This window comes from Bos grunniens, chromosome 8 (assembly GCF_055505025.1).
Source record: "Bos grunniens cultivar Pamir isolate PY7600 chromosome 8, Bosgru_T2T1.0, whole genome shotgun sequence".
NCBI lineage: Eukaryota > Metazoa > Chordata > Mammalia > Artiodactyla > Bovidae > Bos > Bos grunniens.
This window is the reverse complement of record NC_141172.1, coordinates 70,074,096-70,088,670: the sequence shown is the minus strand read 5'-3', so window position 1 is coordinate 70,088,670 and position 14,575 is coordinate 70,074,096. Positions and strand designations below refer to the sequence as shown.

At 54.9% G+C, this 14,575-nt stretch overlaps 2 protein-coding genes across 3 annotated transcripts in view; one reads left to right on the top strand and one right to left on the bottom strand.

The window, feature by feature from the left end:
• Positions 1 to 4,208, top strand: part of LOXL2 (lysyl oxidase like 2) — a 113,165-nt gene extending 108,957 nt beyond the window's left edge. Inside the window, exons 13-14 of the mRNA XM_086416444.1 lie at positions 2,348 to 2,459; positions 3,234 to 4,208. Coding sequence (XP_086272570.1) covers positions 2,348 to 2,459; positions 3,234 to 3,313 — 192 coding nt within the window. The 3' untranslated portion in view covers positions 3,314 to 4,208. The remainder of the gene's footprint in view (positions 1 to 2,347; positions 2,460 to 3,233) is intronic.
• A 1,212-nt stretch (positions 4,209 to 5,420) lies between these two features.
• Positions 5,421 to 13,584, bottom strand: R3HCC1 (R3H domain and coiled-coil containing 1). Of its 2 annotated transcripts, none has more exons than XM_086416445.1 (8): positions 13,447 to 13,584; positions 12,981 to 13,108; positions 12,428 to 12,565; positions 10,335 to 10,941; positions 9,323 to 9,495; positions 8,153 to 8,223; positions 6,704 to 6,799; positions 5,421 to 5,734 (listed from the first exon to the last, which is right to left on the bottom strand). In XM_086416445.1, the coding sequence occupies exons 1-8, from the start codon at positions 13,567 to 13,569 to the stop codon at positions 5,598 to 5,600; spliced, it is 1,473 nt and encodes a 490-aa protein (XP_086272571.1). In that variant the 5' UTR covers positions 13,570 to 13,584; the 3' UTR covers positions 5,421 to 5,597. The 2 variants fall into 2 exon arrangements, with proteins under 2 accessions (XP_086272571.1, XP_086272572.1); XM_086416446.1 differs by having other exon boundaries at positions 12,428 to 12,538.
• Between the last annotated feature and the right edge of the window lie 991 nt (positions 13,585 to 14,575).

Sequence of the window (14,575 nt, the reverse complement as noted above, 5' to 3'; positions counted from 1 at the left end):
CCCCACTGACCTGTTTCCCGTAGTAGCTCTGGCAGGCCCAGCCAGCTTGCTAAAGGGTGACTCTTGTTACTGTTTAGTCACTAAGTCATGTCCGACTCTCTGACCCCATGGACTGCAGCACACCAGGCTTCCCTGTCCTTCACTATCTCCCAGAGTTTGCTCAAACTCATGTCCATTGAGTTGGTGATGCCATCCAACCATCTCATCCTCTGTCATCCCTTTCTCCTGTCCTCAATCTTTCCCAGCATCAGGGGCTTTTCCAGTGAGTTGGTTCTTTGCATCTGGTGGCCAAGGTATTGGAGCTTCAGCTTCAGCATCAGTCCTTCGAATGAATATTCAGGGTTGATTTCCTTTAGGACTGACTGGTTTTATCCCCTTGCTGTCCAAGGGACTCTCAAGAGTCTTCTCCAGTACCACAGTTCAAAGGCATCAATTCTCAGCCTTCTATCCTCTTTATGGTCTGACTCTCAGTCCTGGAGGAAGAGGTCCTGAAGGCCCCAAGCCTATAGAATGCACCTTAACGAGCAGGCTGTCCCTCCCCCATCATACTGACCATGGGTGGCCCTGTCCCCCTTGCCTCCTTGGGGTCTCAGCCCTTCAGATGTGGCAGGACCCTCGGGGAAAGCCTCATCTCTGTCCTCTGCACTTTCGCCCACAGCCCCAGGCCCAGCTTCTGTCTCCTCACTTTCCCATTCCTTCAGTTCCTCCTCTGGGCTCCTCACCACTAAATATCCCTTTTCTGTCTGCTCCCAGGTTTTTTTGTTGTTCAGTTGCTAAGTTGTGTCCAACTCTTTGCGACCCAATGAACTGTAGCATGCCAGGCCTCCCAGTGCCTCACTATCTCCTGGAGTTTGCCCAAGTTCATGTCCATTGATTTGGTGATGCCATCCAACCATCTCATCCTCTGTCATCCCCTTCTCCTCCTACCTTCAAGGTCTTTTCTAATGAGTCAGCCCTTTGAGTCAGGTGGCCAAAGTACTGGAGCTTCAACTTCAGCATCAGTCCTTCCAATGAATATTCAGGGTTGATCTCCTTTAGGACTGACTGGTTTGATCTCCTTTTGGACTGACTGACTGATCTCCTTTAGGACTGACTGATTGATCTCCTTTAGGACTGACCAATCCCAGAAGCCCCCTCAAAAGAGTGGTCCCTCCTGCTCCTGCTCCTCTGGGTGCCACCCTCTTACCTGGGATGATGCAGAGGCAGGGGGTACAAGGGGGAAACCTGCCCTGGTGAGTAGAAAGGGCCTGGGGACCCCCTAGAGCAAACCCGGACCCAGAGAACAGAAGGGCTGTGTCTAATGCCATGCTGCCAGGAGCAGTGTCATCTGCAGCACCCAGGGCAGCCCCCCTCTGACTCCCCACAGCATCCAGTCCTGGTCCCCATGCCCTCCCAGCAAGTCCCACTCCCTGGCTCCCTTCTGGCTCTTTTAGCAGCTGTTTCATGGCCACCCCGGGCCTCAGCTCCTGCTTCTCTACTAACCTCAAACCTCTCTGGCACCAGGAGAGGGTAACCCCTTTTTGAAGGCATGCCCGGGTTGGGAAAATCCCCTTGGAAAGGAAATGGCTCCCTACTCCAGTATTTTTGCCTGGAGAATCCCATGGACAGAGGAACCTGGTGGGCTTCAATCCATGGGGTCACAAAGAGTCGGACATGACTGAGTGATTAACAGTCTTTTTTAAAAAAAAAAAAAAAGCTTTTTATTCTGTACTGGGGTATGTGCTGTGCTGTGGTTAGTTGCTCAGTCGTGTCTGACTCTTTGCGACCCCACGGACTGTAGCCCGCTAGGCTCCTGTGACCACGGGGATTCTCCAGGCAAGAATACTAGAGTGGGTTGTCGTGCCCTCCTTGTACTGGAGTATAGCCAATTAGCAAACAGTGTTGTGATAGTTTCAGCTGAACAGCGAAGGGACTCAACCAAACATATACATGTATCCATTCACCCGCAAACCGCCCTCCCAGCCAGGCTGCCACATACCATTGAGCAGAGTTCCCTGTGCTGTACAATAGGTCCTTGTTGGTTATCCATTTTAAGTGTATACATGTCCATCCCAAACTCAGTAACTATCCCTTGCCCACCTCTGAAGGCTCACTCTTGATAGGAGTATGTGGGTGTGTGTGTGAGGTGCATGGAGGTCTCCTCCAGGTCTCCCCTCTGCCTCCCTGGCCTCACCTCTGGCCAGTCCTACACCCTCCCCTCTGCTCTGAGAACACAACACCGGCCATGCTTTGCTCTGTCTCGTGAGCTCAGCCCGGCTCTGGAGGCAGGCCTGGTCTCAGCATCGCAGCCGGGCCTACGATGAAGGGTGGCCGAGGCAGGATCCCCTCTGAACTGACTCTCCCCCAGGTTGTCATCAATCCCAACTACGAGGTGGCGGAGTCTGACTACACCAACAACATCATGAAGTGCAGGACCCGGTATGATGGCCACCGCATCTGGATGTACAACTGTCACATAGGTAAGGCCGCGGGGCCTGCTGGGGAGCACTGTGCCCCCAGGGCTGCCCCTCCTCAGGCCAGCCAGGTCCTCCCACTCCTCAACCCACCTCCAGGAGACAGGCGGGAGCTGCCCCACTTTCTCCAGGAAACAGAGCACCTTCCTAAGTTGGGTAAAGACCTTGGGGAGGGGGGCCAGTCTCACGTTTCCACACACGGGAAGGATATGGTGAACACACAGGCCTGGATGAAGACGGAGTTTTCACGGCCAGCTTTGGTTGAGGCAAGAGAATGGGACAGAAATGGGCCGGCCCAGCACAGACCCCAAAGCTATTTAAGGGCTGGCGAAGCTGAAGCCACCACCTCATTATGCGTGAGACCGCAAAAATGTGGGCGTCGGCAATTTGTGGGCTCTGTGTGTCATTTTCCTGTCGAGCTCTAGCCGCCCCCGTGGCTTCTGGCCAGCAGTGAAGAAGCATTTCCCTGCATTATACAACCTGGGTTCCAAAAGGGGAGGCTGGGCTTTCTCCTCCACTGGCAAGGTGATGGCCTTGCTCTCGGTGGAGGCGAAAACTAACGGCATTAGATTAAGTCACTCCTTCAGCCGACTCTGCCAGGGCAGCTGACATGAGCCTGGCCCTACAGATGGCCAGCACCTGTCTGTCACTGCCCTGCTGGCATCACACACAGGTGGCCCTGCAGGCCACCTGGGGAGGATGGGGTGGCTCCAGCTCTGCGGGGGGAGACCTGTGCATCTGGTTTGCCCAACATTGTCTCTCTGATGCCCGTTTCCCCAGGTGGTTCCTTCAGTGAAGAGACGGAAAAAAAGTTTGAGCACTTCAGTGGACTCATAAATAACCAGGTCTCCAAGCGGTAAAGTGGCAACATGGTCATCTCCTGCCTTCAGGCCACGGGCATCTCCCCCAACAACTGCAGTCTGACCGGATATCGCCCTGCTCCCCCTCATCCAGCCCGGCCCTGCCCATCTCGACCCCCTGCAGCCCTCGGCCAAGCTCAGGAGGAAGGCGAGGAAGGCATGTTCCTGACACCTGCAGCCTGGGACAGCCTCCGGGGCTGGGGCTCGTCCACGGGGCGGTGGGGACCAGCGCCAACTAAGAGCCATCCTGGCTGGGACCACGGGCACACAGGTGGTCAGCTGCTTGTCCCATCCAAGGTGTGGTCCACTCCAAGCCTCATCACCTGCCCGGCTCACCACAGATAACATGGGGCCATTTTCTTCTCAAGTTACATGTTGGCAATGTGGGTTAGCAACCCAAGGAGGCCAGGCTGGATCCCACTTCTCCTCCTCTTAGGTTGTTTCCAGCCAACTTGAATATCTAGACTTCTCTTCCAATTAAATGACCTGCCTCTACTCTGTTTATTCTATTCACACATATAAGTAATGCTGCCACCTGTCTTCTGATCCAGTGAGCTCAGAGATGGTGCTTCTCTTGCCCCCAGACACCTACACCCCTGTGTCCTCCTATTTTTCAAGATACTATAATTATATTCTATTTTCACAGACTTTGAAACACAAAGTAATTTAGTGGCATTTCATATCGGGTATCTGGGCCTTTGAACATACAGCTCAAAAGAAAAACCAGCCCACCTGTGTAAGTGACGCCTCTGTCTGTCCTTCTAATTCTGTGGGTAATTGATTCAACGGTGCTAGAACCAGGGTTCTGGGTGAGGAGGACGCTCACCGATCGCCATGTGTCATCACGGACACTTACACATACTTGAAACTACGAATAAAAGATTTATGACCTGCAGGTGTGTTTCATTTGGGCCTCTGCGTGCAGCCCCTAAGCCACAGGGCTCCTTTCCCCAGTCACAGCCAGAGAGCTGCACACCCTTACAGGTTCTCTCTTGTAGGGACGTGGGTTCCAGACACCTCCTGTCTGGCATTGGCTACAGGTTGGTGTTTAGTCGCTAAGTTGTGTGTGACTCTTTCATGATGCCATGGACTGTAGCCCACCAGGCTCCTCTGTCCATGGGATTTCCCAGGCAAGAATACTGGAGTGGGTTGCCATTTCCTTTTCCAGGAGATCTTCCTGACCCAGGGATCAAACCTGCGTCTCCTGCACTGCAGGCAAGTTCTTTACCACTGAACCATCACAGGGGCCTCCTTCAGTTCACACCACAGAGGAGGAGCAGCTGCTGGCGAGAGCAGCACTCTAAGGAGATCAGGAGAATCCACAGAAACACGGGCCTCAGCCTTTCTTCCGCTCTTGTCTTTTAGGGAAATGTGTTAGGGGCACCATGGTTGCGTGAGGATCAGATGGGACATCCAGCCTTCAGCCTCAGGAAATTTCCCCAAAGGGCAGCGCCTGGGCTGGTCTCTGGGGGAGGGACGATGAAGCAGATCAGGGCCCCACGCTCTTCCCCGAGGTGTAGTGAGGGTTGACCCCAAGTCCCCAGGGCACAGTGAGAGTGAACCCCAATCCAGCCAGGCCCGGGGCTCCCTCTGCGTCACAGTGGGCTGTGGCCCAGCAAACCTGGGCCATGGGGTCCATGATGACCTCAGAGGCCCAGGATCGTCACCAGCTCCACTCAAACCAGAAAGACCAGTGTACTGGGACCCTGTCCCCACAAAGCTGCCCTCCCACCCATTCCTGCAAGGGGAGGGAACTCAGAGGGCATTTCAGATTTCACCTCGAGGCGAGTTCATGTTTATTTATGCAGGGACCCCTGTAACCCACACCACTGGTAATACGGCAGTACACAGCAGAGGCAGGGGGTGTTTCAGCATGGCCAATAGCCCAGAGTTGCTCTGGGGGAGACTGGGCATATGTCACACAACAGGTGCAACCTACACCCACAAACAGCAGGCTCTGTTCAAAAATGCCTTGGAGGCCCAGCTGGTTTGAGGTCAGTCACCTAAAGCAACCAGCTTCTTCATCAGCAGCCCTAGGTCTCCAATGGGAGGCAAACAGCGCCCCCTAGTGTTCCACTGCGGACCATTACATTTTGAAGCAATCATGTTACAATTCTTCAATTTTTATTTTTTACTCAGCTTCAGAAACTAGACCAAACTAAAGCCCACCACGCCTCATAGCGATGCTCCAAGGATGGCTCAGGGTTGCTCCGGTGTGTGTAAAGGCTTGTGGTGTTGGGGCCCGAGCTGGGTTGGGGAGCTCGATCCAGGCGGGCTGGGCCTCTCAGGGCCTCAGAACGGCAGGAGGCTCCATTGCAGGCCGCTCCTTCTTTCTGTGTTGGAGCCCCAGGGCCCGGGCCACCAGCCTCCGGGCCACGGCTGTATTTGTCTGTGGTCTCTCCTTCGCGAGATGCAGAAGCTCTGAAAGGAAAGCCCCATGGGATGGGGACTTGAATTCAAGGCTGTGGCCTCTCCTTGGGTGACACAGCAGCGTCGGAGGTAGTTAGAGCCCACCCTTGAGGCCTGGCTGCACCCTCTGTGGCCTGATGCTGGTGAGAGGGGCCACCGAGGGCTCCTGGCCCCACGTGGGGTCCTGACTTACCCTGCCATCTTTCCCCGCCCTCCCTGTTTCTCCTTCTGTTGGGGGCAGGGGTGGCGTTAATCCTGTCCACCTCCCTGCCTTGCAGGGGCCCTTTGAGAGGGCAAGCAGACCAGGAAGGGACATCTGGAGCTCTTGGATCAACAGCCAGGATGTTTATCGTCCCTAAGAAGTCTGGGACAAAGACCATGTAATCCACAAGAATGTGGATGGCCTCAGCAGGCTTCTCTAGGCCAGTTCTGCCAGCCAGCCACTGCTCTGCAGCCATGGGAAACTGGCCCCTAAAAGCCCCCTTGTGCTCCCTGGAAGGAGGACAGTAAAGGGGAGGAGCCATCATTTACGTGGTACCTTCTGTGTGCCTCTCACCACTGCGGGGGCACGTCCGCCAGGCTCTCTCATTCACTCCAACGCTTATCTCAGAGAAAGGGACCGACTCACATACATCCAGTGACCTGCTCAAGGCCGATTTAAGGGAGTGCGAGTGTCAGGGTCACACCCAAGGCCAAGCTCTGTATACCTTACAGCAAAGCATGGCTTCCCCAGCTGGACACAAAGACCAAGCTTTCCCTCTGCATCCCAAACCAGACTCCCAAGAGGTGTCAATGGAGGGCAAGCCTGGGACAGGGCAGCTGGCAGACAGCTCTCCTGAAAGGACCCCTGGGGTGGGCGAGGACCACCCCATGGGTCACTGCAGCCCAGGGGCCAGAAAGCAAAGAACTTTAGAGGGAAGTGAATCAGAGGGTAGATCCACACTCGAGCCGCCCTCCCACCCAGACCACCGCCTCCCTTACTTGGCCTCTGCAGGGCCTTCAGCTTGGACTGCCTGGCTCCCTGCGTCAGGGGCCGGATCTTCAGTGTGGAGAAATCCCTGGTCAGGGCCTCGGCAGCTAAGGAAAGAAAGCAGGTCTGGAGCCATCCGCGTTTCCTGCTGAGGCCTCCTCAGGACCCAGGAACACACATGTCACCCCAAAGCCCAGGCAGCCGCTTCTGACACCCATCCAAACCACCCATCCAAACCTCAGGGACAGGACTGCCCCATCAGCTCGCTCTCCCCTGGAGCTCGCAGGCCTGCACAGGGCTGCCATGCTCTCAGATGGAGGGCCCATGCCCCAACTTCTACCCTCCTGCCCTGGGGGGTGGGGCGGGGGTCGGGAGCCACATGGTGAGCCTGTGGTTCTGACATCAGGAGAGGCAGGCCCCAGCCTTCCAAAGCCCGAGGCCTGCCCCTGGCTCCTGGCCAGCTTGACAGAGCCCAGAAGGCAGCCGTGGACATGCCAAGCCCAATGCTAATCCCTTCCATGGATCGGGAGGGCCTCCCCCAGCCCCCACCTTTCAGTGGCTCCCTCTCTGGGGCTGAAGCCCCCACCTGGCCCCAGGCCTCTTGCTGCCCAGACACTGCCCCCCGTCCCTAAAAGTTTAGGCTCTCCTGAAGACTGGGCCCACACCAGCCATGGTCACTACCCACTCTGTGTTCAGAACCCGTGGTTGTGCGAAGCCCAGTCAAGGGGGGCCGGGGACTGACTCTTTATAAACATACACCAACTGTGCAGCGGTGTGTCAGGGGCAGTGCAGGAAAACGTTGAGAGGGAGGAGCAGCACCGGAATGACAGCCAGGAGACTAGCTGGCCTCCCCGGCCTTGACGACTGACTAGAGGCTTCATAACCTTGATCGGACACTGACATCGGGGAACTCAGTCTCTCCATCTGTAAAATGGAGTCATCTCACCTATCTCCTGAGGCTCTAATCTAAATGGAATGAGAACACATCTGCTCAAACCATAAGAACCTGCCAGTACTTGAATGCTTTTTTTTTTTTTTTTTTCTGGCTGTGCCGCATGGCATGTGGGATCTTATTTCTCTGACCAGGGATTGAACCCATGCCCTGTGCATTAAAGCCTGGAGTCTTAACCACTCGACTACCAGGAAAGGCCCACCAGTATTTGAATGTTTTTGCTCTGTAAAAATGGCACCTTCACATGCTTTCATTTAGGATGTGGAGGCCACCCGAATCTGAAACCTCTGAACTCAAGACGCAAGGATGAAGAGGTGTGAGCTTCCTGGCCCAGTGCCCACTCCGCCCCCTTGGACTTTCCGATTAGGTGGCTAGGAACTTCCCTGCCAGTCCATCAGCTTAGGGCAGCCTGCACCCTGACCTGGGGGATCCTCACCCCAGGAAACGAGGCTCCCTCCCTTCCCAACAGCAGTAAGAGGAGGAGCCAGGCCACCACGCACTGCCTTACCTGAAGCTGGGCAGGGGAAGACGCCGAGTGCATGCGTGTCATCCACCCACTGGATCTTGAACCCCTTCTCTCTGTGCCAGGGACGAGACAGAGTGACGAGGAGAGTGAATGCGGAAAACCCCTCCTGCTGCAGGAAGACCCTCCCCCCTCCAGTCCTCAAATACACCAAGCCCAAGACAAGTTCATCTCCTCTAGGAAGGAGATGACCATCGGGGGCAGACTTGCCCTGAAGACCATACGACAACTTCAGAAAGACACGCCCCACCTCTGAGATCTGGTGGGCCCCTGACTCCTAGAACTGAGGAAGTCAGGACTGCAAGCTTGTAGAGCACAAGGCCAAGGGTGAAGAGGGCCCCTCACAGACGTGGTCCCCCCAGGCCAAGGGCGTAGGGCTTGAGGCTGGAGACAAAGGGCTTCATGGTGAGGACAGGACTTGATACTACAAGCATGTCAATGAAACTGTCCTGACTGTCTTCCTGCCACTTGGGAAAGCACTCCTGAGTCTGGGGCCTGTGGGAGACCAAAGCAGTCTTGGGGCCTGGGGCTCCTCTGTGGATGAGGAAGCCTCCAATGGCCCCGGTCTGGCCCAGCCCTAGAAGGGGGACTGGAGAAAAGAAAACAAGTATGGAGAAAAAAAAAGAAAGGAGAAAAGACTGGATTTGGATCAAAGGAATCTGGGGAGACGGGAGAAGTCTTTTTTTCACTTTTTCTCCCCTCTCCAGCAGACTCTGCCCCAGAGCTACTCAAGCCCCATTCATCCCGGAAAGAGCTCCTCTATGGAGGTAGCCCTCCATCTGCTGACTCTCCAACTGGGCGGCTGGCCGTGAAGCAGGGGGAGGCAGTGGGCCCACAGGGTCATGGCTGGCATGTGAGCATGCTGGGGGCCAGGCTGGAGGTCCACTGCCTGGGCCAGCAGGACCAGGTTTTGAGCCTCCAAAAGCTGTCCACAAACTCAGCTGTCATCCTCCTCCGCACAGTCACAGCCAGCAAGCTGAACTGCCCGGGAGCATGGCACCCAGAGCAACCACACCTACTTTCTGCCTTTCTTTCTGGACACTGAAGGAGGAGCAGGCAAGCGTCCCCAACACAAAGCCCTGTCCTAGCTCCTCTCCAGAAAGAAAGCACTCTCCCCACCCTCCATCCCCACCCCAAAGCCTCTCCAGCACTCACTGGAACTCAGAGAAGGTAGCCAGCAGGTCCTCAGTCTTGAGCACCGGCTCAAAGTCATAGATCTCCACCACGTGCGCAAAATCCTTCTCTCCAGGCAGCTCATCTACAAAGGATGATGTGTCCACGTGGATCTTCTCTACCTGAATCTCCTTCTGGGTCAGGTTGTTCGTTATCTGCGAGAGATCAGACCCTTTAGTGAGGGGAGCTTGGATACACCAGACTCCGAGGGAGTGCTCTCAAAACCCCACGCTGAGAATCCCACAGGCTTCTGCATTGACACAGAGGTGAGGAACCCAGACAGGAGTCTGGGAAAGATAGCAGTATGGCAGACTGGGCCACGAGATGGAGGAACATGTTTTAGGGGAGTCCCCGCTGGGTGACTGACACTAACACACTTTGTGTTTCACAGAATCCCCAAAACTCTAGTCTGTAGGCCCACTTTACAGATGGGTAAACTAAGCCAAAGAATTAAGTAATTCTGCCCCAAGTTGCAGTCAATTAGAGGTGGAGCTAGGCAGGCCCAGGATCTTTCCTTTTCTCATTAACGAAGTGATGATGAGCAAGGCTTTCTGGTGTCCTTCATCTGTAAAATAGCGATACAGGCTGCCTGCCCTCCCAACTGACACCGCAGCCAGGCTCAGGGGCAGACACAGGGTTCCAAGGACAAGAGATTTGTAAGACAAAGCTTCAGGCAGAAGAGTAATTTTCATGACCAGCGTCTGTAGTGCATTCTGAAGCACTGTGTTCCCTTGGAAGTGTGTATTAGCACCTGCTATTTTTTCAGAGGAAGAAACTGAAACTTAGAAAAGCCAAATAACCTGGTTGAGGTGGGATCCAATCCACACCCCTGACCCCAGATCCTGAGCCTCCTCCCCTCTGAGTACTGGTCTCCTAAGGGACCGCTATCACTCAACACCGCACCCCCATATATCTTGACCCTCCGCCCCATCCACCCTTGACTACACCCACCTCACTTCCACCCTCCCTTTTCCGGGCTTAAGAGCCTCATCACCTCCTGCAGCAGTTCACTGAAATCGTCCTCGGGGCAGCTGCCTGGTCGCTCCTCTTCCACCTCTTCCTCTTCCACTTCCTCCTCTGCTGCCAGGCTTCTCTCCAGCTCAGTCCCATCTCCCTCCTCCAAGTCCAGCTGCAGCCCGGGCTCCGGCTGTGCGGCTGACTCCGACCTGTCTCCGGTCCCTGCGTGGCTCTCAGACTCTGAGGGTTCAGCAGCCAAAGGGTCTGGCAGCAACTCTTTCTCACAGCCTTGACCAGGGCCTTTTTGGTCCTCTGTGGCCTGAGTCACCGACACGAGAAGTTCCTGATCGGCAATGGGGTTCCCAGCACCAGTATCTCCTGGTTCTTCTGAGAGCCCGCCAGCTGGAGCATCTCCCTGGAGCTCTGCAGGAGCGGGCAGCACTCCTTCTTCCTGCCGGCGCAGCACCCGGGGCACATACAAGGCCTGGTCCGGCTTGCGTCCACGATGCCACCGGCCGGCCCTCACCCCTGGGGGACCGGCAGCCGCTCCCTGGCTTGCGGTGGGCTTCCGAGGACCTCGGTACTTGCTAGGGTGGGAGGCAGGAGGGCGGCAGGGGCCAGAGAATCCGTCTGAACTGGGTAACCTGGAGTAGGAGCAGGCACTGATCAGAGGGGTGCTTGAGCCCCAGGAGAATGGTTTATTGGAGTTATCTGCCATTCAGGCCTGAGGCTCTTGAGTCAGTCTCAGGCAAAAACCAAAGCCACAGTGACCCTGGAAAATAACTTAATGAGCCATCAGAGGGGATGCCCTGAACAAGCACAAGGGTCAACTCTTCCTCTAGTGTTATAAACCGACTATGGGACAGCTGAGTCCACTTGCTACAGGGTGCGGTGAGTAACTAGCATTCAGAAACTATGTTATTAGAAAAGTATGTAACTTTAAGTCTGTGAGTCTGTTTTGTAAGTAAGTTCATTTGTATCATTTCTTTTTAGATTCCACATATAAGGGATATCATATGATATTTCTCCTTCTCTGACTTACTTCACTCTGTAGGACAGTCTGTATGTGTGTGTGTTAGTAGCTCAGCTGTGACTGACTCTTTGCGACCCCATGGACTGTGGCCCACCGGCTCCTCTGTCCATGGGATTTTCCAGGCAAGACTACTGGAGTGGGTTGCCGTTTCCTGCTCCGGGGGATCCTCCAGACTCAAGGATCGAACCCAATTCTCCTGTACTGCAGACAGATCACGTCCCACTCGTTGCGACCCCATCCCATTATCAGCCATTCAAAACACTGAAACAATGCCATTTGCAGTAACATGGATGACAATCTCTAAGTCCAGCTGTGTTGCTGCAAAGGGCTTGTTTCATTCTTTTGAATGGCTGATAATCAGATGGGGTCACAAAGAGTCCGACGTGACTGAAGGGACTTAGCACACATACACACACACACACAGTGGGATGAGCGGAAGGGATAGTTAGGAAGCTTGGAATGGACATGTGCACACTGCTATATTTTAAATGGATAACCAACAAGGACCTACTGTATAGCATGCGGCACTCTGCTCAATGTTATGTGTTAGCCTAGATGGGAGGGGAGTTTAGGGGAGAATGGATACATGTCTATGTGTGGTTGAGTCCCTTTGCTGTTCACCTGAAACTATCACAATATTGTTAATTGGCTGCACCCCAACACAAAATAAAAAGTTTAAAACAGATCAAAAAAAGAGAAAAGTATGTAACTTTGAAAGCTAGGATTATAGGCATTATGATAAAATCCTTCAAGATGTACATGGAGACAGGTGAGCGAATTGCTAGATGAGCTCTCACGTTCCATGGCCTCTGCAGGGCCCAAGCTCCCTGAGAGCAATGCTGGGTGGACATCCCCACTGTTTAAACAGCCCTCTCTCTTTTGGCCCAACGTGCATAAGCTGACTTTGCTAAAGGAACTCCATCAACAATGCACCTCTACTCCCCTGCTGAGCAGAAGGCAGCACTGACTCTAAGCAACTGAGGCTGGGGAGAAAGGGGGTCACCCAGCCCTGATTCCCTCCCAGAGGCTGACCAGCTCACCAGACCACCCCCGGGGGGAGAACCAACGAGGGGCCTCCCAGGCGGCAGGATACATACCTGATGTCCAGGTGACAGATGACCGTCCTCCTCCTCCAGCCCTCTCCAACAGAGAAGCTGCTCAAAAGGTCAAAATTCTCTGCTGTCCTGTGGATCAGGTACCGGAGCCGACTGGAGAGTGGGGGAAAGAGGAGGACCCTGGGGAGGGATGGGAAGGAGAGCAGAGCAGGAGCTCCAGGAGCAGCCCCCAGGTCTGACCCCCACGGAGTCCACTCCTGGTTTAACGGTGGCTTGAACCTAGGCTCGCTCTGCCCCCTGGGGTCCCAGGCTGACTGCAATGGACCTGCCCATAGAGGGTATGACGGGGAACTACTTTGCCCCATCCTCCTTCCAGGGGTGGGCTCTTCCATCTCAGGCGATGCTTGGTGTCACCCAGGAAAGATGCAGCGGGGAGAGGCCTGACAGCAGATTATTAGACCTAAAGGCCAAGATCAGAGCCAGTTGCGAGCCCAGTTACTTTAGATGCACCATTGGACAAAAAGGGGCAAGGAGGCTAGGGGCGAACACTGCTCTTCCCAGCGGCAGAGCGAGCGCCATCCTCACTCCGGCTTACTTTGACAGCTCCTTCTGCAGCAAGAAGCGGTCCAGTTCTTCCCGGATGCGCTGCACGAAGTCATTCTCGGCTGTGGAGAGGAAGACGCCGTCCAAGCAGAGAAGGGCCAGGGTGACAGGTGGGAGAGCCTGCGGGGCAAGCGACACCGCCGCGATCAGAGCACAGAACCCGGGCCCTTCCACGACCGAGGACACGGTCTCTTCTCCGATCAGAGAAGGGCCGGGCTCCGAGGAGGGTAAGGGTCGTGCCCAGGGTCCCCGGCAGGGCCGTGGTGGGGCAGGGAGGGGTCACCCGGCCCCCGATGCGGTCGCTCTCGCCGTCCCCAGGTCCGCGCCCTGCTGCCTCGGGCCCGATCCGCGGGCGCGATCGATTCTTCCCGGCCCGCGAGCTAGAGGCCCCGGAGGAGCACGAGGCTGACCGCGAGCGATCGGAGCGACCTGCCCCGAGGTCCGCCCGCCGCACTCACCGCGGCCGCCCCGCGCGTCGCCGCCGCAGCTCTAGGGTCCCCAGAAGCCTGCGCGCCCCTGAGCCCCAGAACCACCCTGGCCTCGCGGAGCTGCAGCGCCACCGCGCGGCCCGGGGGAGGCATCACCCCAACGGCAGAGGCGTGTTCTTTATTGACTCATTTTGCCCCTGAGACCACAGGTCACTTGAGAAGGGATGTTCCCCACCCAGGGATCGAACCCGTGTGTTCTGAGTCTCCTGCATTGGCAGGCGGACTCTTTACCACTGAGTCACCTGGGAAACCCTACACTGTCTCCTAGGATCAATTAAATTCGGGAAATCGTTTGGAGTGGCTCCTACATGCTAGGTCATGGGGATACCAGGTTTTACAGTTCATTGATCCCCTCCCTAGGGACATAAGAGAGGGATACATAGGAAGTTTCTGGACACCAAGAATCTCATCGCCCTTTGGCCCTTATCGATGGAAGCTGCAAAGAGGTCCAACTCACAGCACAGCGTCACTGACAAGGTGTACTAGCCTGTGGATAACAGGGCATGGTAGCCACTAGAATGGTGATTTGCAGAACTTGCTACATCTAAAATAACTCCAGCACTCGCCTTAAATAGGGCTTGAAATTCTTGTCATCAGACAGCCATGAGATGGGCTTATTATAATCAAGGAGACCAGGGCTGAAATCCTCCTCTTCCCTGGGAGGTGCTGAAATGTAAGCCTTTGATCATCCTGAAACAAGCAGGGCCCTGAGTTATTAAAAACCCAGGTTTTAGTACAGGGGTGGGACAGTCTGAGTGGGCCCTGCAGTAGGATACAAGAAAGGTCACAAGGAGGCTGACCCTTAAAAGGCAGGCTGGGAGAAGCTGGGAACAGGACAATGAAGAAAAACAAAGGTGCATTTTGCTCTCTTGCAGTTTTTCCCAGAATATTTCTTTTAAAAGATGGTGGGATTATATCTTTTTATATATTACATTTAAAACTATCGGGATATTATTATATTTACAAAAACTATCTTTCCAGATAGTTTTTCAAGACTAAAAAGAATCGGGACTTCCCTGGTTGTCCAGTGGTTAAGAATTTGCCTGCCAATGCAGGAGATACAGTTTTGATCTCTGGTCCAGGAAGATTCACATGTCTT